Genomic DNA, 26,463 nt, shown 5'->3' with positions numbered 1-26,463 from the left:
ATGCTCACTAAGGGCCAAAAAAGGTAGGCAATAGCTAATACAGCCTCTGAATTTCTCCCAGCTCTTGAGAGGTAACAAATTTTCTTCTGGCCATGTACCAATGGCATGGAGTGAACTTAAACATAAGAACATAAGAAGAGCCTGCTGGATCAGGCCAGTGGCCCATCTAGTCCAGCATCCTGTTCTCACAGTGGCCAACCAGGTGCCTGGGGGAAGCCCGCAAGCAGGACCCGAGTGCAAGAACACTCTCCCCTCCTGAGGCTTCCGGCAACTGGTTTTCAGAAGCATGCTGCCTCTGACTAGGGTGGCACAGCACAGCCATCATGGCTAGTAGCCATTGATAGCCCTGTCCTCCATGAATTTGTCTAATCTTCTTTTAAAGCCATCCAAGCTGGTGGCCATTACTGCATCTTGTGGGAGCAAATTCCATAGTTTAACTATGCGCTGAGTAAAGAAGTACTTCCTTTTGTCTGTCCTGAATCTTCCAACATTCAGCTTCTTTGAATGTCCACGAGTTCTAGCATTATGAGAGAGGGAGAAGAACTTTTCTCTATCCACTTTCTCAATGCCATGCATAATTTTATACACTTCTATCATGTCTCCTCTGACCCGCCTTTTCTCTAAACTAAAAAGCCCCAAATGCTGCAACCTTTCCTCATAAGGGAGTCGCTCCATCCCCTTGATCATTCTGGTTGCCCTCTTCTGAACCTTTTCCAACTCCATAATATCCTTTTTGAGATGAGGCGACCAGAACTGTACACAGTATTCCAAATGCGGCCGCACCATAGATTTATACAACGGCATTATGATATCGGCTGTTTTATTTTCAATACCTTTCCTAATTATCGCTAGCATGGAATTTGCCTTTTTCACAGCTGCCGCACACTGGGTCGACATTTTCATCGTGCTGTGCACTACAACCCCGAGGTCTCTCTCCTGGTCGGTCACCGCCAGTTCAGACCCCATGAGCGTATATGTGAAATTAAGATTTTTTGCTCCAATATGCATAAATTTACACTTGTTTATATTGAATTGCATTTGCCATTTTCCCGCCCATTCACTCAGTTTGGAGAGGTCTTTTTGGAGCTCTTCGCAATCCCTTTTTGTTTTAACAACCCTGAACAATTTAGTGTCATCAGCAAACTTGGCCACTTCACTGCTCACTCCTAATTCTAGGTCATTAATGAACAAGTTGAAAAGTACAGGTCCCAATACCGATCCTTGAGGGACTCCACTTTCTACAGCCCTCCATTGGGAGAACTGTCCGTTTATTCCTACTCTCTGTTTTCTGCTTCTTAACCAATTCCTTATCCACAAGAGGACCTCTCCTCTTATTCCATGACTGCTAAGCTTCCTCAGAAGCCTTTGGTGAGGTACCTTGTCAAACGCTTTTTGAAAGTCTAAGTACACTATGTCCACTGGATCACCTCTATCTATATGCTTGTTGACACTCTCAAAGGTTACTGAAACAGGACTTTCCCTTGCAGAAGCCATGCTGGCTCTGCTTCAGCAAGGCTTGTTCTTCTATGTGCTTAGTTAATCTAGCTTTAATAATACTTTCTACCAGTTTTCCAGGGACAGAAGTTAAGCTAACTGGCCTGTAATTTCCGGGATCCCCTCTGGATCCCTTTTTGAAGATTGGCATTACATTTGCCACTTTCCAGTCCTCAGGCACGGAGGAGGACCCAAGGGACAAGTTACATATTTTAGTTAGCAGATCAGCAATTTCACATTTGAGTTCTTTGAGAACTCTCGGGTGGATGCCATCCGGGCCTGGTTATTTGTCAGTTTTTATATTGTCCATTAAGCTTAGAACTTCCTCTCTCGTTACCACTATTTGTCTCAGTTCCTCAGAATCCCTTCCTGCAAATGTTAGTTCAGGTTCAGGGATCTGCCCTATATCTTCCACTGTGAAGACAGATGCAAAGAATTCATTTAGCTTCTCTGCAATCTCCTTATCGTTCTTTAGTACACCTTTGACTCCCTTATCATCCAAGGATCCAATCGTCTCCCTAGATGGTCTCCTGCTTTGAATGTATTTATAGAATTTTTTGTTGTTGGTTTTTATGTTCTTAGCAATGTGCTCCTCAAATTCTTTTTTAGCATCCCTTATTGTCTTCTTGCATTTCTTTTGCCAGAGTTTGTGTTCTTTTTTATTTTCTTCATTCGGACAAGACTTCCATTTTCTGAAGGAAGACTTTTTGCCTCTAAGAGCTTCCTTGACTTTGCTCGTTAACCATGCTGGCATCTTCTTGGCCCTGGTGGTACCTTTTCTGATCTGCGGTATGCACTCCAGTTGAGCTTCTAATATAGTGTTTTTAAACAACTTCCAAGCATTTTCGAGTGATGTGACCCTCTGGACTTTGTTTTTCAGCTTTCTTTTTACCAATCCCCTCATTTTTGTGAAGTTTCCTCTTTTGAAGTCAACTTCATGGTCCAGGAGCCATGTGGAGCCCAACTCTCACATGACTCTGCCATATTGATCACTCAACACTTTTGCTTAAAGCCTAGCCGTTGCAGCACCTTGCCCAGAGCCTCATGGATATCCTTGTTTCTCAGAGTATATATGACAGGATTAACCAAGGGGGTGACCATAATGTACACGACAGCAATTTTCTTGTCATGATCAGGAGTTGAGCATGACTGGGGAATCATGTACATAGAGATAACAGTGCCATAGAACAAGGTAACCACAAGCAGATGGGAGCTACATGTGGAGAAGGCCTTGTGACGCCCAGCGGTTGACCACATTTGCAATACCGAAGAGAGAATCATCCCATAGGACGTCAGGATAATCAAAAGGTGAATTAAGAGCAACAGTACTGCTGCCAAATAAATGGAAGATTCTGTGCTCTGAGTGTCAGTGCATGAAAGTTTCAACACTATTGGTAGCTCACAGAAGAAGTGGTTGATGCGGTTGGGTCCGCAGAAGGGGAGGCGAACGGTACTGCCTGTGTTTATTGAACCAAGGAACAAGCCACTTGTCCAACAGGATGAGGAAAGCAGTACTTGGCACCACCAGCCCATGATACTGGTATATAATAGGGGATGGCAGATAGCCAAGTAGCGGTCATAGGCCATGACAGCTAGAAGGAGGCATTCAATACCACCCAGGGAAGATGAGATGTACATGTGTACCATGCAACGGCAGAAGGAGATGAATCTGTTGCCAGATAGGAGGTTTGCCATCATCTGGGGCAAGGTGCTGGTGACATAGCAGATCTCCAGGCCTGATAGGTTAGCCAAGAAGAAGTACATGGGTGTGTGAAGGGAGGGTTCAGCCCATACCAGCATGATGACCACCAGGTTCCCCATAATGGTGAGGGAGTAAATTATGAGGATGACCACAAAGAGTAGGATCTGTGTCCTTCGGTCATCGGAGAATCCCACCAAGAAGAAATCTTTGACAGTGGTGAAGTTCTCTTCTCCCATCCTAGCCTCTTCCCTGCAAAGAAAGGGCAGTGAGAGACCAGCGGCATTCTCTGGGAACATCAAAACATAGCCTTGTGTTGGGACCTGCAAGACTGGAGAAAAACCGAACCAGCCATGAACCTCAACATGGTGCGAAACAAATCTATGTCTCAGTATTCCTTTTCACTTTTCTTTGGGTCATTATGAGGGTGCGAACAATGTGCTTATTGTTTATTAAGAAGGTTTATTAGAAGGTGTGTGCTTTTTCCCCCTTGACACTGTTGGCTTTAATTACTTGGGTATGTCGGTTTTAGTTGTGTGTATTCTGTAGTTTGTGGTATATTGTTAAGTGAACAGCTCTGGAATATTTTTTTTGTTGTTAAGAGCCCTACAGAAATGAGCTAATAAATAACGATTAGAAATAGATGAACACCACTCACTTAATTCTTATTTTTGTGAGTTATGGATTTTGAATTTATTCAGAGTAGACCTACTGAAATGAATGACCGTTACTAACTTAGATCCATTAATTTCAACAGATCTACTCTGAGTACGTGTTAGTTGAATACAGCTATCTATCTGTCTATCTATCTATGGGAGTTTTGTTATTTGCTTTGTAGGGTCTATTTGAATTATGTGGAAGTGTATGGGGGGGGGAAGAGTTCTTTATTCCCAGTAGTGGCTGGTGCCCATTTGGACTGCTGAGGCAGAAGACAGAGAGACCAAGCGTAGGCAGAGCCAAAGCCAATGACAGACAAAGCCAAACAAGGAAGCAATCCTAACTACAGGAAGCCAGTGTAATTTACACCGGTTTACTCAGTTTACATGTGACACGTTACCCTGGTTATGTTGCAAACCTACTTCAAAGCATGGTTTGACATCCTGGCTTGCCCTCAGTCCTGAACTATGTAGTAGGTATTCAGACATAATATTTGAGCAAGGTTAAGTAAAAGAAGCCGTGGGTAAGCATTACCTCTTTATAGCTTCCCTATGTTGTCTTTCTTCTGAGCTTGTGGTCAAAAGTATCTAACGGAGATGAGAAATTACTGTGATTGGCGGTTGGGCAAAAGCAATGCCACTTTTGTGCACATTTCCCCCTCCTTGACAGTGTCATCCTATCAGGGCTGGTGCCGGACTTCGGGAGGAGGGCTCAGCATGGTGCCGCTGATGGGCCTCCCGAACATACTCTCCCAACCAGGGCGGGACTCCTGCTTTCTACCACTGCACATGCTGCATTTGCTCAGCTAATACTGCAACAGCAGAAAAGCCGCCATTCACCAGCCTCCTGCTAATCCACTCACCTCCTTCCCCGTCAGGACCCCAGAGGTGTTTCAGTGCTGGGTGGTGCACTGTCACTATGGAGTGGAAGACAAATTCAGCTCCCATCCACAATGGCAGCCCAGCAGGCTTAATCACAAACGAATGCAATTCCACAGCCGGCTAGGACTAGAGGTCTACAAGACAGGCCCTTGTGAACCCCTGAGGCCCTCGGCCAGTGCCTAACCTGGATGACCGCTGGCGCCCAGCCTGATGTTGTACAGAAGTAATCTCTCCTTTGAGTATAGTGAGACCCTAACCCTGCCAGATAAATGAGCTTCAGATTAAAACCTTACAAAATCTAAAAAGAACAGAAGGAAAAAGGAGATCTTTTAAAGGGCAGACCCAAAATTAAATCTAATCCTCTGCATACAGCAGCACACAAGCTGAAATCAATAACTAATCACGATGGGCAGTGTCCACAAATGTTAGGACTTGACTACATGGCCACAAGACGAGTTCCTTCTTCCACAAACTGATTTCCAGTTTAATCTTACCTTTGCACACCTCCGAGGGCTTCCCCAAGTATTGATGTTTCTCGTGCAACAAGTTTTTGTTAAGGAGTACAAAGGTTTTCAGTTGACTGTTGCAAAAAAATGATGAGGAAATTTGCTTGAATATCAGTGACAGGGTAGGGAAACCTACACCTTCTCTTACAAAAGGGCTATTTAGGTTTCCCTCGCTAAGGCTGCCTGCAAACATACGAAGAAAGAAAAGCCACTGTAAGGGTTTTGCTTTGGGGTGAGATCTGCTTCTCCCTGCCTTCCCTCCTACTCTGACACATAGATTGTGGAATGGCAGCACATTGCTTTTCTTCCAAAATGTGCGTCAAGTGTTCTTTCCTCTTTGTTCCCCTCACAAAGTTCCTACTGCGGCTATCCAATTAAATGATCGTTTGGCACTTTCGTTTAAAAGAAATACCCCACCCCTTAATTTGCACTTTTCAATTAGCTTGGGGAAGTGGAGCAACGTGGGTTGGCTGAGATGGCTTCCTGGCCAACCCGATCAGCAGCGTGTGCATCCATGCGCTGGGAAGAGGGTGGGAAATTGCTTGACAACTGACAGGAGGGGCTGCAAATCAGCCAAATCCGACCTCTCCTGAAGTGGGGGGAGCCCTACCAGTCCCAGGGAGAAGATGATAGGTATGCTGTTTGCAGCTCTGGTCAATGCACTTTCACAGCAAGGTTACAGCTGAATTTATGTGCATTTCTACACAGCCTTAAACAACAAAGTCCTCTGGAATTAATTATGGACTTTGAGCACATACATGAATACACACAGAAATGCACACAAGTATGGATTGAATCTGTTATTACTTGAGAGTACAATGCTATACTGGCTAGTGTTGTCCATTTGACTGGAAGGAAATCATGATGCCCACCTATCCAAAGGAGATGCCTCTCCTCTAGGGAAGAAACTACTTAGTACTGACTCAGTCAGAGTGGTCCGTCTAGTCTCACACTGTTTATCTTGCTGAGCAGCACCTCTCCAGAGCAAAAAGTAGATGTCCTTCCTTGTAGAACCTCATCCAGAGATCCTCTAAGAGGAGATGCCAGGAACTATATCCACGCAGTGCATGTCCTCTGTGTCATAACATTAAGGTTCCCAATCCACTTGGACAGAGGCTTTTAAAGTGAGGGTTAAATACAGCCTGGCTTCTACCTAACTGTTCTCAGCGTTAGAAGATAAACAACTTGGTGAATTGTTTCTCCTTGGGGTTTGTTGAAGGTTTGAGGATTCCGTAAGGTGATAAAGACTGTAAGTCTACTCCACTGGAGCTGCTGCAGTCCCTTTGGACTCTCCCTCGCCCATAAACCAGCTCATTAAAGTTCTATACTTTTTACTTCAGCCACTTGAGAGTGAAGCTTTCAAAATAGCAGTCAAAAAATCTGGTGGGAAGCCATGGCTGTCCAAAGTGAAATCAAGCCCTGGTGTGGATGTGGCCAGGGACAGCTTTGGTTTAAATTTGGGTGGGAGGCTGCATGTGCCTGCTGTAGAATAAAAAGTTGGGGGAAACCCTGAAAAGCAATGATGCTGTTCACAATGTTTTCCTTTTGGAAAAGAAAGGAGCTTCCCCTCTGCCCAGTGTCCACCCACCCAATCTTCTCCCCTCCTAGTCCCTCCACCTGGTCAGTGTTGGACTACGACCTGGGAGACCAGGGTTCGAATCTCCACACAGTCATGAAGCTTGCTGGATGACCTTGAGCCAGTCACTGCCTCTCAGCCTCAGAGGAAGGCAATGGTAAAACCACTTCTGAATACTGTTTACCATGAAAACCTTATTCAAAGAGTTGCCATAAGTCCAGTCGACTTGAAGACAGTCCACTTCCATTTTCAAATATTATTACACAGAAATAAATCCCATTGAACTCAAAAAGAATGCAAATGATCAAACCCACCCTGCCTTCTCCCTCCTATCCCCTCCCTCTTGCCCCTTCCCTCCCCCTTCCTTTGCCCCTCCCTCCCCATCCCCATCCCCTTCCAATCCCCTCCTTCCCCTTCCCCCTCCTCCCCCTTCCCCTTCCCTTCCTCCTCCCCATGGTCAGTTTTACCTATCTTAAGCATGATTGCACGGAAGTAAATACCATTGGACTCTATAAGCATGCAAATGATCAAACCTGCCCTCCCCTCCCCCTTCCTTTGCCCCCCTCCAATACACTCCTCCCCCTTTCCCCTCCCCCTGCCTCCCCCATGGTAAGTTTTTTCCTATCCTAACCATGATTGCATAGGAGTAAATCCCATTGAATACGATAAGCATGCAAATGATCAGACCAGCTTTTCCCTTCCTTTCCCTCTCCTCTCCCTTCCTCCTCCCCTCCCCTCTTCCTCTTCCCTTGCCCACTCAGCCCTCCCTCCCTCCATCTCCCCCAGTCAGTTTTACATTTCCTAAGCATGATTGCATGGGAGTAAATCCCACTGAACTCAATAAACATGCAAATGATCAAACTGTCCTTCTCCCCTCCCCCTCCTGCCTGCTGCCACCCCCTTCTGCCCTCTGCCCTCCCTCCCCTCCCTCCTCCTCCCCTCCCCATCCCCTGTGGTCAGTTTCACCTATCCTAAGCATGATTGCAGGGGAGTTAATCCCACTGAACTCAATAAGCATGCAAATGATCAATCCATTCTCAGAGTCACATCATTCTTCCCATTCTCACTAATCTAACCTCCAGCTATAACAAATTTAGCAAATGTCTGGACTAAAACTGATGCATGGAATTATGAATGGAGATAGGATCTCAGAGACCTGGAAACAAACTAGAATGATTGTCATCCCTAAACTTCATAAAGAACCAGGTTCTCTGGGGTCCTGTCGCCCAATATGTCTCTTGAATCAAGATGCTAAGCTACTTATGGCTCAGAGACTAAATGTCTATATCTCTAGATACATTCGCACTGATCAGTCAGGTTTTATTCCTAAGTGGCAACTTTCAGATGCTATAAGACGGGTTCTTAATATTGTCCATCATAGTTTATGAACAGGTGCTCCTCTTGCACTACTTTCCCTAGATGCTTTCAAAGCCTTTGATAGTCTTGAATGGCCTTTCCTACTCTGCTTATTAATTAAGTTAAATATTGGTCCTTACTTCCTTAATGTCATTCATCAGTTTTATTTTGGTTTGCAAGAGACACTATTTATCAAAGGATTTGATTCCCCTTTTATTAATTTAACAAGAGGCACCAAGCAGGGAGTACTGGCCAATAAGCTTAGAGCAGACCCTAGTATTAAAAGTTTGGTAATTAATGGCCAAGAGCACCTTATCAACCTCTTCAGAGATGATGTCCTATTTTTACAAGAACCTCATGCCGCACTCCCACGGCTGCAAACCAATTTAGTGGCAGGGTTAGAAATCAACTACAGAAAGTCGAAACTTTTTTGCATCAATTTCTCCTTATGAGCACAGGCTCACCTGAGTGATTATTTGGTCTCCCACTGGTGTTTGGTGGCTTTAAATATCCAGGGGTAACTATTACCAAAGACTCAAAACAATTTAAAAAGTGTACCTTCAATCCATTAATACGAGCTATTAAAACAGCTTTATTCTTGGAAAAACCTGTCCCTTTCTCAGTTTGGCAGAGTGGCTGCAGTGAACATAGCCATTCTGCCCAAATGCCTTTTTCTGTTCCAAACTCTTCCCATTTATCTCCCTGAGACACTCCTTCTGAAATGGCAACAAATGCTTGACTCTTATTGTAACTGTGGTAAACGTTCACTCTTAAGTAAAGCAATTCTGTATCAGAGTAATAAGGGAGGTTTTGGCATGCCAAATCTGCAACTATTTTACGAAGCATCACAGATAAACAACTAGCTCAAACGATTCATTTAGACCTACTATACCTTGGATTTCAATAGAACTTGCTTTGCAAGTGAAACGCGCATCAGCACAATCACTCCCTTTGTTACCACTGTCTAAATTGGCTGTTTGCTCAATCACACCCCATTTCTTGAGCTACCTTGAACATCTGGACTCAATGGGTCCGCAAACTAGCTCCTTGGCCATTCCCTCCAGGCGCTTTTGGATGAAACCGATTATCTGGATCCGTTTCAATCCGGTTTTAGGTCCTGTTTTGGCACTGAAACAGCCTTGGTCGCCCTGTATGATGACCTTTGTCGGGAGAGGGACAGGGGGAGTGTGACTCTGTTGATTCTCCTTGATCTCTCAGCGGCATTTGATACCATCGACCATGGTATCCTTCTGGGGAGGCTCGCAGAGTTGGGAGTTGGGGGCATTGCTTGGCAGTGGCTCTGCTCCTACTTAGCGGATCGTCGCCAGAAGGTAGTGCTTGGGGAACATTGCTCGACACCCTGGACTCTCCATTGTGGAGTCCCTCAGGGGTCGGTTTTGTCCCCCATGCTCTTTAACATCTACATGCAGCCTCTGGGTGCGGTCATCAGGAATTTTGGAGTGCGTTGCCATCAGTACGCTGATGACACGCAGCTCTACTTCTCCTTTTCACCTTCTTCAGGTGAGGCTGTTGATGTGCTGAACCATTGCCTGACCGCGATAATGGACTGGATGAGAGCTAATAAACTGAAACTCAATCCAGACAAGACTGAGACACTGTTGGTGAGCTCTTTCCCTGCCCAGATGGTGGATGTTCATCCTGTTCTAGATGGGGTTACACTCCCCTTGAAGGAACAGGTTCGTAGTTTGGGGGTCCTTTTTGACCCTTCCTTGTCGCTCGAGGCTCAAGTGGCCTCAGTGGCACGGAATGTGTTTTACCATCTTCGCTTAGTAGCCCAACTATGCCCCTATCTGGACAGTGATGATCTCGCCTCAGTTGTTCACGCTCTGGTAACTTCTAGACTGGATTACTGTAATGCGCTCTACGTAGGGCTGCCCTTGAAGACTGTTCGGAAACTTCAGCTAGTGCAAAACGCGGCAGCCAGGTTGTTGACGAGGACCAATCGGTCCGCGCATATAACACCTGTCCTGGCTCGCTTGCACTGGCTACCTATTTGTTTCCGAGCCAGATTCAAGGTGCTGGTTTTGACCTATAAAGCCTTACACGGTGTGGGACCGCAATACCTTGTGGAACGCCTCTCCCGCTATGAACCTACCCGTTCACTTTGTTCAGTATCTAAGGCCCTCCTCCGGGTACCAACTCACCAGGATGCCCGGAGGATTGTTACTGGATCTAGGGCCTTTTCTGTGGTGGCCCCCGAATTGTGGAACAGCTTACCTGAGGAGATACGCCTGGCACCTACGGTACTTTCTTTTAGGCGCCAAGTTAAGACCTGGCTATACTCCCAGGCATTTTCATGTTCAATGTTTTATGCTTAATGTTTTAGTTTAATTTTGTTGTTATTTGTTACTGATTTTATTCTAATATTGTATTTTAATCTTGTTTTGTACACCGCCCAGAGAGCTATTAGCTATGGGCGGTATAGAAATGAAACAAACAAACAAATAAATAAATAAATAAATTGACAATTATAGGCAATTTGAAGGTTGGGAGTAGAGAGGATTGCTAATGATGTGAGATCTGTTTGATTGAGGATGTCCTTTACAAATTTCTCAATTAGAAAAATGTCTTTCTGGGTTAGGAGTCACCTGGTATAGAATCATACAAGTATCCTCCTTTATAAACACAATTTATAAAGCAGAAGGTTTGCCATGTTCTTTGACATCCTATGAAGCCCTGTTTAAACAGGGAACTTCTGGCCAAAAAGGCACTATCTCTATAATTTATAGCCTCCTTTAGGAGTTTAAATATGGAAAAGAAAATTTGGCACATAAAGCTTGGGGTAAAGATCTGGGGAAGGGGGAAATTACAGAAGAGGAATGGAGTGATGTATGGATAGGCCCACACTCAAAAGCAGCCTCAGTCCTCAGTCAAAGAAAATGCATTGAAAGTTATACATTGGTGGCACCTCACTCTGATCAAACTGGAGTATATCATCTTCTCCATCTCCCCTCTGTGCTGGAGGGGATGTCCGATCCGTGGCTCTTTCCTACATTTATGGTGGAACTGTAATAAAGTGAGACAATTCTGGAGTGATGTTTTCCAAATAGTAAAGTTCTTGAAGCTACAATTATCCCGGATCTGGCATTGGCACTTCTTTTCCTTAAAGGGGGTTCCATTGTTCCTAAAACTCAGGTGTTTGTCCTATCTAGATTCCAACTTGCAGTGAAGCTTGAAATAGCCAAAAATTGGAATGGGGCAGAACATTTATTGTTAAAAAATTGGTTTACTAGACTTTGACAACTTGCACTAGATGAAAAATTAGCTCGAGTGAAGAAAAGCTTGGGGGGACACATCCTCCAATAAATTTACTCCAACATGGTATCCCTTATAATTATTATTATTATTATTATTATTTGATTGATATGCCGCCCTTTCTCCCAGCAGGAGCCCAGGGCAGCAAACAGAAATGCTAAAAACACTTTAAAACATCCTAAAAAGACCTTAAAATACATTAAAACAAAACAACATTAAAAACATTTTTAAAAAGCTTTAAAAACATCTTTTTAAAAAGGGTTAAAAACATATTATTAAAGAAAACATATTAAAAGCAATTCTAACACAGACACAGACTAGGATGTTATGTTATGCTATCGAAGATGGGGCAGAAGTGAGACCACCCTCATCATTAACTTTCTTTTGGTGGGATGTGTACCCTGCTTTTTAATTCTATTATTCTGCTTTCTGGTATTCTTTCTATTTTATATACAGAATAAAGTTCTCTTGCTGAATGTCCTTTTTTTCTATTTTATATAGAGTGACATGTTTATTGTACTTTGATTGTTGTTTTACTTGTTTGTTGTTATATTTACAAGAAATCTCAATAAAACACTATTCACAAAAAAAATATTATTGGTAACTGGGTGTATTTGCATGCATTACATTAAATGTTCATCTTCTACTTTGCTTCAATAGTGAGGGAGAAAAAGGGAGGAAAAGGGCTTTTGATATTTGTTTATTTAATCTGCAAAATGTTTCAGTGTGGCATGCTCCTTTTCAGCATCCCAGATCGTCTGCCATCCATCCCCAAAGTTTCAGGCTCCTGCCCAACCAGGAACCTGGGGAGATCTCCTCAGAGGAACATGTCTGGGAGCCTATGGTGAACCCAAGCCAAACTGGGGACCTGGAAGAACTTCCTTTAGCAGGGGTGGGGAACCTTTTTCAGTTCGAGGGCCACATCCTCTCATGGTCAACCTTTCCAGGGGCTGCATACTAGTGGTGGATACGACAAAAGTGAGTGTGCTCAGATTAGGGATGGGAGAGAAATTAGATTCAGTTTGCATTTCAAGCTGAATCTATCAAATTCACACTTTCTGGAACAATAAGAGAACCAAAACACAGACATCCTTCAAAATTCACACTTATTCAAATTTTGCAATGTAGTTCACCAATGAAACAATGTTGCACTTTTTCTTTTAAAATAAGAAAAATCTCTGTTCAAAATCAATCATGGAAAACGCAACATAAACATCCGATCTGCAACAAAAGAGAATAAGCAAATTAATGGAAAATTTGGTACCAAATCCCAATTGGGCGGAATTCTAGCACATTCCTAGTGTGTACATGCACATACAAATGAATACCCAAAGCTTGAGTTCCAAGTATCTTCCACATTAAGACAGGGCTAAGGGAACCTTGGCGAGAGCCAGTGTGGCATAGTGGTTAAGGTGTTGGACTACGACCTGGGAGACCAGGGTTTGAATCCCCACATAGCCATGAAGCTCACTGGGTAACCTTGGGCCATTCACTGCATCTCAGCCTCATGAAAACTCTATTCATAGGGTTGCCATAAGTCGGAATCGACTTGAAGGCAGTACATACATACATAAGGGAACCTTAGGCCCAGGGACCAAATGGAGTCCTCCGGCCGTCTCTATCTGGTTCTCGGGACTATCCCAAGGCCACGCCCTCTCCCCAGGTCATATCTCTGATTGGTCCTGCTTTGCACCCAACGTGAGTGTTTTTGCCTGGGTGAAGTACGTCCTTGAACTCTGCTAATGCTTTTGCTTTGGCTGGACAGAGGATATAGAGGGCTGTATGAGTAAACGTTTGTTGCTCCACGCACTTTGCAACAGATGAGGAATAGAAATTTTGGGTCTGTGTACAAATAGATCTGGAGGGAACTTAGCAGTTGGAGCCATTTGAACTTGATTTGGTTAGGGAAAATAGCTGCTATTAAGATGTCTATTCTCCCAAAATTCCTTTCCTGTATCTGTTTCAAACCTTGCCTGTACATATTCCCAAGGAAAACTTATCCAAATGGCAACATTCACAAAATGTTTACAAAAATGCATATGTTAGAGGAAAGTGTGAATAAAATGAAAGCAGGATTAGCTGAGCTTCAAGCTCCTTCAAGAAATCCCTCCCGCCAGTTCTAAAGTGAGGGAGTCTACCACCTGCTTCCAGCCATGGATTCGATTGGCCCATTGTTGTCCCATGAAGAAAAAATGGATTGAATGCTTCCTTTCCGCGAGTCCTTGTCTAATGCGTAACTATCATCTATTTATGAGCTCTGTGCAATAGTAACAATTCTGGTCCTGTTCCATGTGGGATGCATCATCTTCTCCCCCAAAGACCATTTCTCTATATCCATCTGGATTATAAACAACCAAATAATGCATTTGAATCCCTGTGGGTGACCTTGGCCTATGCCATTTGGGAACGGCACTTTTTACAGTCAGAACACATTTTAAAAGATGATGGAACCGTGACAAGAATTAGAAACATCCTTGATGGAAGAGGCTTCAGTTCTCCATGATGTACAGATGGGGGAGAAATGTGATTCAGTTTGCATTTAAAGGCGAACCTACCAAATTCACACTTTCTGAAATAATACACCAGCCAAAACAGAGCCATCCTTCACAATTTACACACCTTCAAATTTTGCAATGCAGTTCTCCAACCAAGTAATGTGCATAAAATGCATATTGTATTGTGCATAAAATGCAGATAGTCGTGAAAATAACATGCAAAAATGCATTATATTAGGGAAAATTGCTTTGCAGAATTCTGTAAGGGAAAACCGCATACAAAAATGTGTTTTTAGTAGAAATTCACACTAAAATGCTAAAGAATTTTCATGAGGATTTTTTAAATCGCTACTTACTGCAGAAATCTGGAGAACTGAATTTAAGATTGGAAAAAGGAGAAATGGAGAGAATCAAAACTGACCGTTCCATCCATGCAAGCTTAAGAAGGAAGCTCTACATTCACATACTGTGTATTTCTGTGTATCAATTTGCTGGGGCCATAGAACACCGGACGTTGTCTTATACTGACTCAGCCTATTGGTCCATCTAGCTCAGTGTAGGCTGTAGTGCAAGAGCAGAGCAAGGGAAGAACATCTCCCAGCCCTACCGACTTGCTGGGATTGAACCTGGGACTTCCTTCATGCAAAGCAGGTGCTCTACCGCAGAGCTACCGCCCTTCCCAATATTGACTATGCTTCGGGAATTGGGATGCAGTTCTAGGCTGAAATAATATGCCCAAATGCATTTTGAAAGACGCATTTTAGAGTAAACTACATGTAGAAATTCAATACGTGGCAATAAAAAATGTATGTAAATGTGCATTTTGTGATGAAATACAGATTTCAGCTTTTTGTTTTGTTTTTTTAAAAAAGACAAACTGATGCCAAAAGGCAAGGGATAAATGTTTTGAATCAGCCTGCCCCAATCTGGTGCCCTCCAGATGTTTTAGGCTACAATTCCCATCAGTCCAAGTCAGCACGGCCGGAAGGCATTAGATTGAAGAAGCCTGCTTTCAATAAATGATTGTAAGTAAATAAGGAATAAGTTAATAGATAAGTAAGTCATAATGGTTGTCAACAGCTGGGGATGGGAAGGGGCTGCATTCCAGCACTGTCCTTACCAGGGCCGGCACCAGGCATTACTGGGCCCTTGGGCACCAGCGTGCCCGGCTGCGTGGCTCCTGCCTATCCCACTTCTCTCCTGTCTCTTACTGCTGTATGTGCATGGCTGCAATCAACCAAGAGGGCAGTGGAGGCTTCTCTAAGGGACTAATGTCCCCGCCACCATTTTGGTTGATGGCACGCATGTGTGGTATGCTACGTGCACACGCATGCCTGCCATCAACCAAGATGGCGGTAGGGGCATCAGCCCCTTAAAGAAGTCTCCACCGCCATCTTGGTTGATGGCAGTCTTGGTTGATGGCATTAGCAGAGTTCAAGGACGTACTTCACCCAGGCAAAAACACTCACGTTGGGTGCAAAGCAGGACCAATCAGAGATATGACCTGGGGAGAGGGCGTGGCCTTGGGATAGTCCCGAGAACCAGATAGAGACGGCCGGAGGACTCCATTTGGTCCCTGGGCCTAAGGTTCCCTTATGTATGTATGTACTGCCTTCAAGTCGATTCCGACTTATGGCGACCCTATGAATAGAGTTTTCATGAGGCTGAGAGGCAGCTTCATGGCTATGTGGGGATTCAAACCCTGGTCTCCCAGGTCGTAGTCCAACACCTTAACCACTATGCCACACTGGCTCTCGCCAAGGTTCCCTTAGCCCTGTCTTAATGTGGAAGATACTTGGAACTCAAGCTTTGGGTATTCATTTGTATGAATTTGGCCACCTTCAAGATTCTACAGTCACAGTTTTGCAGTCTTTTGAAATAAGATTGGATGCTCTTCATTGCACTTTAGTGCTGTCCACTTAACACTACTGCACTTTGGACGACATCAATAAGTTTTCCTGATGATTAACTAATTCCTCTTAAGGAGATGTGACTGTCAACTGAAGGAACCTCAGAACACAATGCTATATATTTAAATTGGTTTGATGGACATAGCTCTCCTCTAGGAATTCTGGGTAGTGTCATCAGACTGTCAGCATTTTTTTTAAAGTGCCAATCTGGGAATGGAGAATCTGTGTCTCTTCAGATTCCATCAAGCCTGACCATTGGCCATGCTTGCTGGGGGGCTGATGGAGTCCTCTGCCACCTGGAGAGTCACAGATTCCCTATCTCTGCCACAGTCTACACAGAACTAGTCTTGAAGTCCTTGTTTAGAACAGTTAAACTGATTTGCAACTATGCATGTAAGGCTCTGTCAATTTTGGTTCTTTCCATTTTTTCCAATATTAAATTCAGTTCTCCACACTTCTGAAACAATTTGCAATTTTTTAAAAAAATCCCATAAAAATTCTTCAGCATTTTAGTGCAAATTCCCCCCAATAAACACAATTGTTTATGCAGTTTTGATTGATGTAAACATTTTTGCAAGCAATTTCTCCTAATATAATGTACTTTTGTTATTTTCACAAATACATTCATCTTATGCACACTTTCCCCTAATAGATGCATTTTTGTAAACATTGGTTGGAGAACTACATTGTAAAATTGGGAGAACTGCAAATTTTGAAAGATGGCTGTGATTCAGTTCTTATATTATTTCAGGATCCGCAAATTTGATAGACTTGGCTTTAAATGTGAACTGAATCAAATTTTCCCCCATTCCTATTTGCAACTGGTTTAAATTTGTAGTATATGTATCTGGCTGGTTGCTGTACACATATTATAACACATACACACACGTACATAAAACACCAGCTTTCATTGCTTTGTTACACTATTGATTCAGGTCTCTAGTGAATTCAATTGGCCAGAGGCTACTAAGGGTTAATATGCTGCCACAGAGTTGAAATTGGAGCTAGTGGGAAGTCTTTTGCGCATGTATGTGTGGTATGCCAATGGTCATGTGACAGCTCTGCTTTCCTCTCTCGCTCTCTCGACACAGCAAAACCGCCGGCTTTTACCCACAGAAATTCCAATCAAGGTATTTTCCAGAGCAGGGGAGTTGGAACCAGGCCAGCAAGCAGGAACAGGGTGACAGCCAAGATTCTTGAGTGTCCTGAGCTTGGAATACAGTTTGGAGAGGAGGAACACATGGTTTCATGGTTGGACCCTGACCTGAGAGACCAGGGCTCGAATCCCCACCCAGCTGTTAAGCTCACTGGGTGACCTTGGGCCAGTCACTGCCTCACACTGCCTTAAATAACCTTCCTCACAGGGTTGTTGTGAGGATAAAAATGGAGAGGGGGAACTATGTATGCCTCCTTGAGCTCCTTGGAGGAAAGGTGAGAAATAAATAAATAAATAAATAAATAAATAAATAAATAAATGTGAAGAATTAAAGATTGTATAGTGTGGATCTGCCCCCATTCATTGTAACCTATAGATATTGTCTTTAGATTGTGCGCAGAGTACACCACTGAGAGTTTTTAAAAAACATTAAGCATTTTACAAATGCTTTTAAATAAACAAACGGAGGGTTGGGAGCTTCAGGTCTGGAAGCTGAAAGTGGTCTGATTCTGGCCCTCGGAATTCTCTCCAGGCCACACCCCTTACCAGCCCAGCTTTGCACCAAGCGTTTTTGCCCTGGCCGGGATGTGCCTTTGAACTCTGATTAATGCCTCTTGTCTGCCAAGAAGGATAGAGACAGGTCTGTGAGTGTGTGTAGAAACTGGTGCACATATGACATTTAGATTTGTTGCTCCACTGGCTTTTATCTCCCCCACCCACCCACCCACCCACCCCAGAGTTTGGAAGGCTGTCCAGAAGGGAATGTAGCCCTTGGGCTGGAAAAGGTTCCCCATCAATGACAGTAACTGTCAAAAGTGAATTATGGGAACTGAGAGAATAGGAATCCTGATTTACCTCTTCACTCTCCTCCTCTAGTTCCTGAAACCGGTCCAGTATGGACACTGGACATTATCTGCAGAGGATCGGGTACCGGGGCCCCACCCAGCCTTCCCTGGAGACCTTGTGCCATCTCCACCGTTGCCACCTCCTCTCTGTGCCCTTTGAGAGCCTCGGCATCCATTGCAAGGAGCTCATTGTCCTGGACTTGCCCCTTCTCTACGACAAGATCATCCGGCGCCATCGGGGAGGCTTCTGTTTCGAGCTGAACGGCCTTTTCCTGTGGCTACTGCAGGTGTTAGGATTTGATGCCAAAGCTGTGGCTGGGCGTGTCCGGAACCGTTTCACGGGGCGTTATGGTCCCCCGTTGGACCACATGGTGATTTTGGTGCAGCTGGATGGGCAACGGCTGCTCTGCGACGTTGGCTTTGGTGAAGGTTTTATGGAGCCGTTAGAATTGAAGCTCGCAACGGAGCAAGTCCAGGAAGGGGGTATTTTTTGGCTGGACCTGACAGGGGAAATCTGGGTGCTGGAGCGCCGGGAAATCTCTGGGAGGGAGGGGAGACCCTTATATCAATTCACCCTAGAGGAGAAGAAACTGGACGATTTCACCAGCGTGTGCCTCTACCACCAGACTTCACCCAGTTCCATCTTCACGTGCAAATCTTTCTGCTCCCTGCACAAAGAAAATGGCGGGCGCCTCACTTACATGGGTTGGCGTCTCATTTCCACAATGGGAGAGAAGCGTACAGAGACTGCCCTGCAGACCTCTGAGATCCCAGCAGTACTCCACGAGAAATTCGGGATCAAACTGGGCGGGGACTTTGAGCCAAAGGATGAAGAAATTCTGCCACCTCTTGAGGAAGAGTAACGTGGGATGAGGGAAACTACTCCCCAAATTTGATAGTTTAGAAGCTGGTTCATGTATAACTTCTCAGGATGCAGCTCCTAGCCATTAGCTGAACTGCTGTGATGTCATGGAACTATTACAAATATTCTAACCTCTGAAGGGAAGGGAAGTACTTCAGGCGGTCCAGTCCTGCACCAGTCGGATGGGCTAGAGACTGCTTTGGCTGCTCATACATGGGCCAGCCCATTGTTTCTGATAAATTTTCCCCACCCCCAGTAAAAGAAGAGTACTTCCCCCAGATTTTCATTACCAACTGACTGTCCATGCCTTATTTTGCAACAGGCAACACTCAGAGCTCAGAGGCGACTGCTACAGACAGGAGAGGAATGTTTTTTGTTTAACTAGGTTATCTTCAAATGCTCCTCTCTCATATCCTGTCCACCTTTATGAGCTGCAGCAAAAGGCCGGACCAAGCCACTCAGTGGCACCAGCCGTGACAACTAGGCCAGCATTATAGCACTATGGAAAAACTGTAGAGTAGGCATATATGGAAGAATGATGAATCTATCGATAGCCTTGGTACTGAAATTTGTGGCACTGAAGGATTGGGGAATACGAACACCAGGATCAGCGGAAAGGCCAGCAGCCTGAAGGAGAACCTAGCCCTGCCTTGAAAAGTTACAAGGAACTTGAGACTAAGAACCTGTGTCTGAGTTGTTTCCTCCCCAATCAATTTTCCTTTTGAATCATGTTTCTTTAGTTTGTCTGTTTTTAGTGATTTATTTATAAGCAGCTCTGAGAGCCTTTTCTTTTAACTGAAAAATAGGGGGGAATTAAATAAATAAAATAACACACTAAAAAAAAACACAAGTGAAGGATTTGTGACGTTTGCAGTGGGGATTTTTGGATGTTGATCCAACCAGAATAAAAACAAACCCTCAAACACCATTACTTAAGTTCATGCAGAATTTTTTTACTCCTTAATGACATAATCTGGTAGACCTGTTATGAACAGCCTCTCTCAAGGCTCTAAAATTAGGGACTTGAACAGGAGCTGGTATGTGTGTTATAAATATGGTGGAGAAATTAGACTCGTTTCACATTTAAAGGCGAATCTACCTAATTTGCACTCCCTGAAACAATTGGGACTTCTCTGCATTTTAGAATGCAGTTCTCAAGCCTACTAATGTGTACAAAAATGCATATAAAGTATACATAACATTGCATGTATTAGTAAAAATAACCCGCATACAAAAATACACTATATTAGGGGAAACTACCTACAGATATGTGTGTATTAAAAGAAATTTGCACTAAAATGCTGCAAAATTTTCATAAGGACTTCTTTTTTTAAGTGAATTTGCAGACTGATGGCAAAATATAGTAGACTTAATTTAAGATTGGAAAAATGAGAAATGAAGAGAACTCAGTTTGACAGCTTGGCCCATGTTTGTTGTTGTTATGTGCCTCCAAGTCGACAAGGACTTATGGCGACCTGATGAATCAGTGACCTCCAAGAGCATGTGCTAGGCATCAAATAACACAATTAAAATGCAGTGTATTTTAAAAAAGAAAAAACATACTAACAAATTAACAAAATTACTTTGCATGTCCTATCTCTTTCAGGGTGTGTGTGGGGCTGTCTCACCCTCAAAAACCATGTGGCCAGTCCTGGTTTCATGCCCAGAGGGGCTTCACTCAGACCTAGGGTTGCCAGGCTCAGGGCCTGAGACTGATCCTGTATCTTTAGGAGAAGAGATAGTCAGCCAAGTGCAGGTGTTCTTGCAACACTGTAATGGGAAAAACCACAAGATGGAATTCTCCCTCCCTCCTGCACAACTTTTAAAGATACAGAAGACCTCTTGGAGGCTGGGCCTGGCAACAAAGAGCTCTTCTGTATCTTTAAAAGTTGTGCAGGGGGAAGGGAGAATTCCACCTTGTGGTTTTTCCCATTACAGTGTTGCAAGAAAACCTGCACTTGGCTGAATTTTCTCTGCCCTTAAAGATACAGTCATTCTCAGGCCCAGAACCTGGCAACCCTACTCAGACCAAATGATGCTTCTGGACATGAAGTCCAATTGAGGAGTATGACTAACAGCAGCCTCCTCTGGGTGCTTCTTTGTTAATGGCTTACAAAAATCAGTTCTAAGGCAGCCCCTGTCCTCAGGCTCACCATCTAAAAAGACACGACACATTAGGAAAAAGGAATGTGGAGGGGGGAAGGGAGGAGGCAAGCTCGAGCAGAAGTTCTTCAAGTTACAGGTGATGTCAGTGGCGGTTCTGGTTGCCTTGCCCTTGGTAAAGAGCAGTCCCTCCCCAGAAACATTCTTTCCAACCCCCACCCCAGATCAGTTCCTAGAGCAGAGCAGGGACCTCGGGACAGGAAGACAGGGCGGCTTTCTCCGCACAGATCTCCCCTCAGACAGACAGCTGATCTGAATGCAGTCGGGGTCCTCACAGGAGAGGGCTTGAAGGAGACACCCCCCTCTTCCGTTGCCGGCCAGTAGTGATTCTGGCTCGCTTGCCGTCCTTAGAAGCACTCACCCCCCACGCACTAATTTATTATATTTATATCCCACCTTTCCTTCAAGGAGCACAATGACCCTGTGAGGTTGGCAAGGCTCAGAGATCCATGACTGAGTGAGTGGGGATTCGAACTTGGGCCTCCTCAGTTCTAATCCAAAACTGACCATTTCACCACAACGACCATTTTCTGCATTCTGTGTATAGATTGCAACATACCCTCTTAGGCATTCCAAGATGGAGTTCGGGGTTCAAATAGAAGCTGAGAGATTTGGCCCGTTTGTCCAGTTAGCCGCAGACTCGCAGGTCCCCAGCACATGCCTCAAAGTCTCTGTATGGCCATTTTAAGTTGGGAGGCGGAGGGGTTCAGTTCAGAGGAGTTCTGTGCATCAGCTTTCAGACTTTCAAGGAACTGTAGGTAAAAGGACTGCTCATCAGAGTCACAACTGACTCTGCAAAACTCCGATAGCAATACTAGCATATGAACAAAGCAGATAAGGAGACCCACCTTATTCTCAAGAAAACTGCATGGGTGGGTGGAGAGATGTGGGGATCCTGCAGCCAATCCATGGGGATTTGTCACAAGCTGGCTGGTTGGGGGGGTAATGAATATTGTGTAGGAGAGAAATGTTGAGCCCCCTTCGGGTTTAGGCTTAGGGAGGCGGGGCCAGTTGAAAGGGAAGGAGCCAACACTGAGACATAAACAAGCTTTTTTGACTTGTATGAACCCAGAATTTCTACGGTGTGGAACGTGGCAGGTGTCACAGCTGTGAGCATTGGGAATGGAGGGGAGGAGAATGGAATCTGGAAAATAATCAGGAATGGAGGGGGTGGTATACTATGAATAATTGTTAAACTAGGGTTGGGGCTAGGACTGCACAGGGTTTGCCACTTTTATTTTCTAGCAGTTTTCCCCCCTAACAGTCACATGCCAGGCAGACATTCAACAAGTGAAGGTTTTTTTCCCATCATTGTGTCTCCAAACGCTGCCCCTGTTTAATTTATCTTTGGCGTTAGAGGCACACAGGAGTGGTTTTCTTTGGGAAGATGATAGTCCTCACTTTACTGGCAAAACCACTGACCTGCTGTGTCAGACACGATTTTAGGAAGGTGCATCGCTCAGGAGCAGAGTACCTGCTTTGAATGAAGAAGGTCCAAGGTTCACTCCCCAACATCTCCAGGTAGGGCTGGGAATGTTCTCTGTATGAAACCCTGGAGAGCCTCTGCCAGTCAGTGTAGACAGTACTGAGCTAGATGGACCAACTGTCTGACTCAGTATGAGGGAGTTTTTTCTGTTTCTAACATGGAATGGGAGTTTTTTTCCCTCGAAGGAAAATTGAAGTGTGAAGGTCAGAGATTTGAGGGGAGGAGTTCTCAGGATTGTGGCTGGGTAAGGAAAGTTACATCTCCCTTCTGTGCTGAGGTCCTCATGAAAATGGGGAGGGAGCTGCTATTTCATTTTTAAAAATCCTAATCGGGCTGTTAAGGTAATGTCTGATTTGGCAAAGAGTTTCTTGATTTAAACGTGGGTTTCTTGGGTTTCATACAGGTGATGAATTTGCTAAGAATAAGAGAGAGAGAGAGAGAGAGAGAGAGAGAGAGAGAAAATAGGTAGCAGTCTAAAGGACTGTAGCTCAGTGGTAGAGCTTTGCATCTGCTTTGCCTGCAGAAGGTTCCTGGTTCAATCCCCAGCATCTCCAGGTGAGACTGGGAATGTCCCCTGCCTGAAAGCCTGGAGAGCTGCTGCCAGCCAGTGTATGCAATACTGAGCTAGATGGACCAATGGTCTGACTCTGTATAAAGCAACTTCCTCCGTTCCTAGAGTTGGGATGGATGAAACTGTGTGTGTGCGAGAGAGAGACAGAGAGATTCTGTAAAAATGAGGTTGCCTCCTTTCTTATTTTCCATCTCTATTTCCCCTCATCTGCCCATAAAGGCCTTGTCAGCAATGGTTCTGCATAAGGAAGTTCCCAAAGTCCACGTTTTCAGCACGAGGGCCGGAGATGTGATTGTCCGCCCTGACCTGAACTGTTACCTACTCCTCTCCAATTTACCAACCCCGCCCTGCGCTTAGCTCTGGCCTTTGCACCCTTCCCTATGGAATGGTGAACACTATTTCAGCTCCCGTTGGCACAACTCCGTCTACGTCATCAGGGACAACAAACTCCTGGAAACCCAGGACCTGTGTACAGAGCCTAGAGGACAGGCCCGTCGCCTGCATCCCAGCTGCTGCACCGGGCAACATTACTTTATTGTTGCCGGTGGCTCCTTTGGCATTATTCTGAGCCCGGGCACCGTGACGGCAGTGAGGGACTTGACCACAGGGGAGCCAGATCCAGATGTGGACCCAGGACACCATCAATGGTCCAACGAGAAAATGGGAAGCCAACGCAGTTACCTCTATTGGCAGCTGTGGGATAACTTCAGTGGAGAACTCTTTCCACCCCAGCGTTCTCAGTTTCTTGCTGGGAGGCCTTGGCCTCGCCAAGGGGCCTGCATTCGGGGCCTGGGAGCTGCTGAAGACTCTCCACAACTACTCCGATGTCCCCATCACCAAGCTACAGGGAGTCTTCCGGAAAGTGGGCTGCACCAGAGACAAGCTGGCTGACGTCGGGTGCGGCTGGATGGTGGCATCCCTGCCCGATTCTCCAGAGGTAGGCTCTGTTGCCATGGCGCTAGCCAAGGCCCAGTTTTCGTTACCAAGCCAATACGGGGGAGTGGGCCTAAACACAGAGCAGGAGGAATGGAGAGACACCCGTGAGAATGAGGAGACCCTGCAACTCACGCTACAGCCTGAAGAAGTTGCCTACGTGTGGCAGTATCGGCTAGGCCTAGGGAAAGAGGCCATCTTATTTTGCAGGGAAATTGAGGTCACTCACAGCTGTGACCCGCCCTCTGAGGACCCTCTGCCTTCTTCATCCTGAAAATCAACCTGCTCTCAGGGGAACCTCAACGTATTTCTGTACACCGCTTGGGTATTCTTGAAATTCAGATTCTGAAACAAATAAACTCAATAAATCAGAGGCGGGGAACCTGTGGCCTTCCAGATGTTGGTCTCCAATTGCCATCAGCCTCAGCCAGCATGACCAATAGTCAGGGCTGATGGGAGTCACAATCCAGCAACATCTGGAGGGCAACAGATTCCTCATCCCTAATATAAAATATTTCTTGGGGAGTGTGTGTGTTTGCATTCACAAGAGCTTAATAAACTGCTTAAACACACTTTTTATTCTTGATTGAACCAAGGACTTGCCAAATCTCACCATGAGATGAGAATCCATTCTAATGCATCTGTGGTTAATTATTTTGATAAATGGATTCCCCACCCCTCTGGCCTCCATGCAGTGGTGTAGAGTAGAATTTCCTAAAGTGGCAAATAATGCCCCCTCCTGTGGCAAATGGGACTGTGCAATGGGACCTAGGGGTCAAAAGGAGATCAAAAATGGCCTTGGGGTAGAAAAGAAGATCACGAGGTATAGTGAGAAAAAATTAATTACAAACTATAAGCCTCAGGAATAAAGAGCATGGGCATGTACAGAGTACACCTCCCTTGCCATTGCAGAATCTCTATATTCAATAAAATGATTCCACAATGCAACAGTATTATCGTTTACATTTTATGATTCCTGGTGTTAGGTCCAAACCCAACAACAGAGCTGTCTCTGCCTACCCCAGCTCACATCCACCCGGGAGGGGTGCGGGAGTTGAATGCAAAATGCCCACTACCAGAGATCAATTGACAAGACGACACAAATTTCCTTTGCAAAGGGGTCCCAAATACTTACAGCTCAAAGCCTTCAGAAAATGGGAACCCCGTTTATTGGTAATCAAAGACTTTATAGCTTTCCCCGTTGGTTACAATATTGGGGATCAACGTCATCTCATTAAACAATAACTATCTCATAGTCTAGAAAGCTGTGTCAAAATGAGGGAAAAGGGGTGCATGGAAGGAACATTGGATGGAGACATTTAATTCCGGGCTAGCATGATTCACATGCCCTTGAGATAAGCGCTTTGCAAGCGAGAACAAAGAATGACTGTGGTGAGGCACCGTTTGCAACCGGGTGCCCTCAAGAGAAGCGCTAGCCTTGATAGGGCTATTCTACATTTCAAGAGATATGTCAAAGTTTCTTTAGGGCACTAGGGGATGTAATTATCAATTAAGCTTATTTTGCAACTATATGTGTGAAGCATTTAGAACGGGATGACAGGTCAAGGGATGTTTCCAGCAAACTGGCTTTTATTCATGGAGCCGCTGGAGTGTAAAAAAAAAGGTCAGTTCACCAGGGAATAAACTGAGATGAATTTAATCAGAATAACTTTGTTTTTCTGCCTAACAATCCATCCTATCAGCCCTCAGAGAATTCCTATTCTCTTGAGGAGCTGCATTTCCGTATCTTGCTTTACAGTAGGGCCTCAGTGCCATTTCAACAAAATTAGTCTGCTGTCTTCTAGGAACAGAGGAAATCACTTTTTGGAGGCAAGATGAGGCAAGTTGGATCAGGTTTGGAATACATTGCAGGCAACAACAAACAGCTATTAAAAGAGCGGTAACTAAAACAAGCTAGAACATGATTTTATGCCAATCAGGCCATCCAGAAAACCATTCGGAGACACCAGAGAAGAGGGAGAAATTTCCAATGCATTCTACATCACGATATATTTTCCTAATGTCATTAATGTGTTTAATAACATCAGCCTTACTGTCTGTGATCTGGGTACAACATTCGCTCCCCATTAATGAGCAGACTCCCCCCGGAGCTTAATAAAAAATCCAAGGCTAACCGATTTTGTAAAATTACAGTTCTAATTTGTCCCTGCTCGTTGGTAAGGTCTGAGAAAGAAATGACTGAGTCGTTCATAAACCGTTCAAAAGCCTGAGAGAGTTCTACTAACTCTTGGTATGTTTTAGCTGCCCCGTACTGTGGAAGTACCCCTCTTAGTACTGCTTCCCCCATTCCTCTCTTATTCCGGCGTCTTAAAACCGGTAATGAGAGTGAGACCCTCAGTCCGGGAACAACCCTTCCCAGCACGCAAGTCCAAACGCCCGCTGTGGGAAGTTTTCTTACCGCTGAGTGCCCACAGAGCCACCAAAGTCCGGTTGGAGTTAAGTGATCCAGTAAGTCTGCTAAAAACGGAGCCAAGTGGTGTTCTGAAAACGTAAGCTTCAATAGGTGCTGCCAAATAGTCAACCATGCAATATCCTTTGTCGAGTGGGTTCCGTTTACGAAATTCCAATTACCCTTA

General features: G+C 44.7%; 2 protein-coding genes, 1 long non-coding RNA gene and 1 pseudogene across 5 annotated transcripts; 2 read left to right on the top strand and 2 right to left on the bottom strand.

The window, feature by feature from the left end:
* Window positions 1–2,356: 2,356 nt before the first annotated feature.
* Window positions 2,357–3,432, bottom strand: LOC133390064 (olfactory receptor 2D2-like). The gene has a single exon (XM_061637922.1). It carries the CDS (start codon window positions 3,430–3,432, stop codon window positions 2,488–2,490), a length of 945 nt encoding a protein of 314 aa, XP_061493906.1. The 3' UTR covers window positions 2,357–2,487.
* Window positions 3,433–12,054: 8,622 nt separating this feature from the next.
* On the bottom strand, window positions 12,055–21,804 carry LOC133390063 (uncharacterized). Of its 2 annotated transcripts, none has more exons than XR_009764298.1 (3): window positions 21,725–21,804; window positions 21,436–21,628; window positions 12,055–12,666 (listed from the first exon to the last, which is right to left on the bottom strand). It is a non-coding gene; the product is annotated as an uncharacterized LOC133390063 (long non-coding RNA). The 2 variants fall into 2 exon arrangements; XR_009764297.1 differs by having other exon boundaries at window positions 21,436–21,643; window positions 21,725–21,788.
* LOC133390062 (arylamine N-acetyltransferase, pineal gland isozyme NAT-10-like) lies at window positions 16,892–19,633 on the top strand. Of its 2 annotated transcripts, none has more exons than XM_061637921.1 (2): window positions 16,892–17,281; window positions 17,883–19,633. In XM_061637921.1, the coding sequence occupies exon 2, from the start codon at window positions 17,902–17,904 to the stop codon at window positions 18,712–18,714; it is 813 nt and encodes a 270-aa protein (XP_061493905.1). In that variant the 5' UTR covers window positions 16,892–17,281; window positions 17,883–17,901; the 3' UTR covers window positions 18,715–19,633. The 2 variants fall into 2 exon arrangements, with proteins under 2 accessions (XP_061493905.1, XP_061493904.1); XM_061637920.1 differs by having other exon boundaries at window positions 16,894–16,980.
* Window positions 21,805–21,902: 98 nt separating the features above from the next.
* Window positions 21,903–24,380, top strand: LOC133390061 (uncharacterized; annotated as a pseudogene).
* Window positions 24,381–26,463: the final 2,083 nt, after the last annotated feature.

Source organism: Rhineura floridana, chromosome 8 (genome assembly GCF_030035675.1).
Source record: "Rhineura floridana isolate rRhiFlo1 chromosome 8, rRhiFlo1.hap2, whole genome shotgun sequence".
NCBI lineage: Eukaryota > Metazoa > Chordata > Lepidosauria > Squamata > Rhineuridae > Rhineura > Rhineura floridana.
This window is presented reverse-complemented; position numbering and strand designations above follow the sequence as displayed.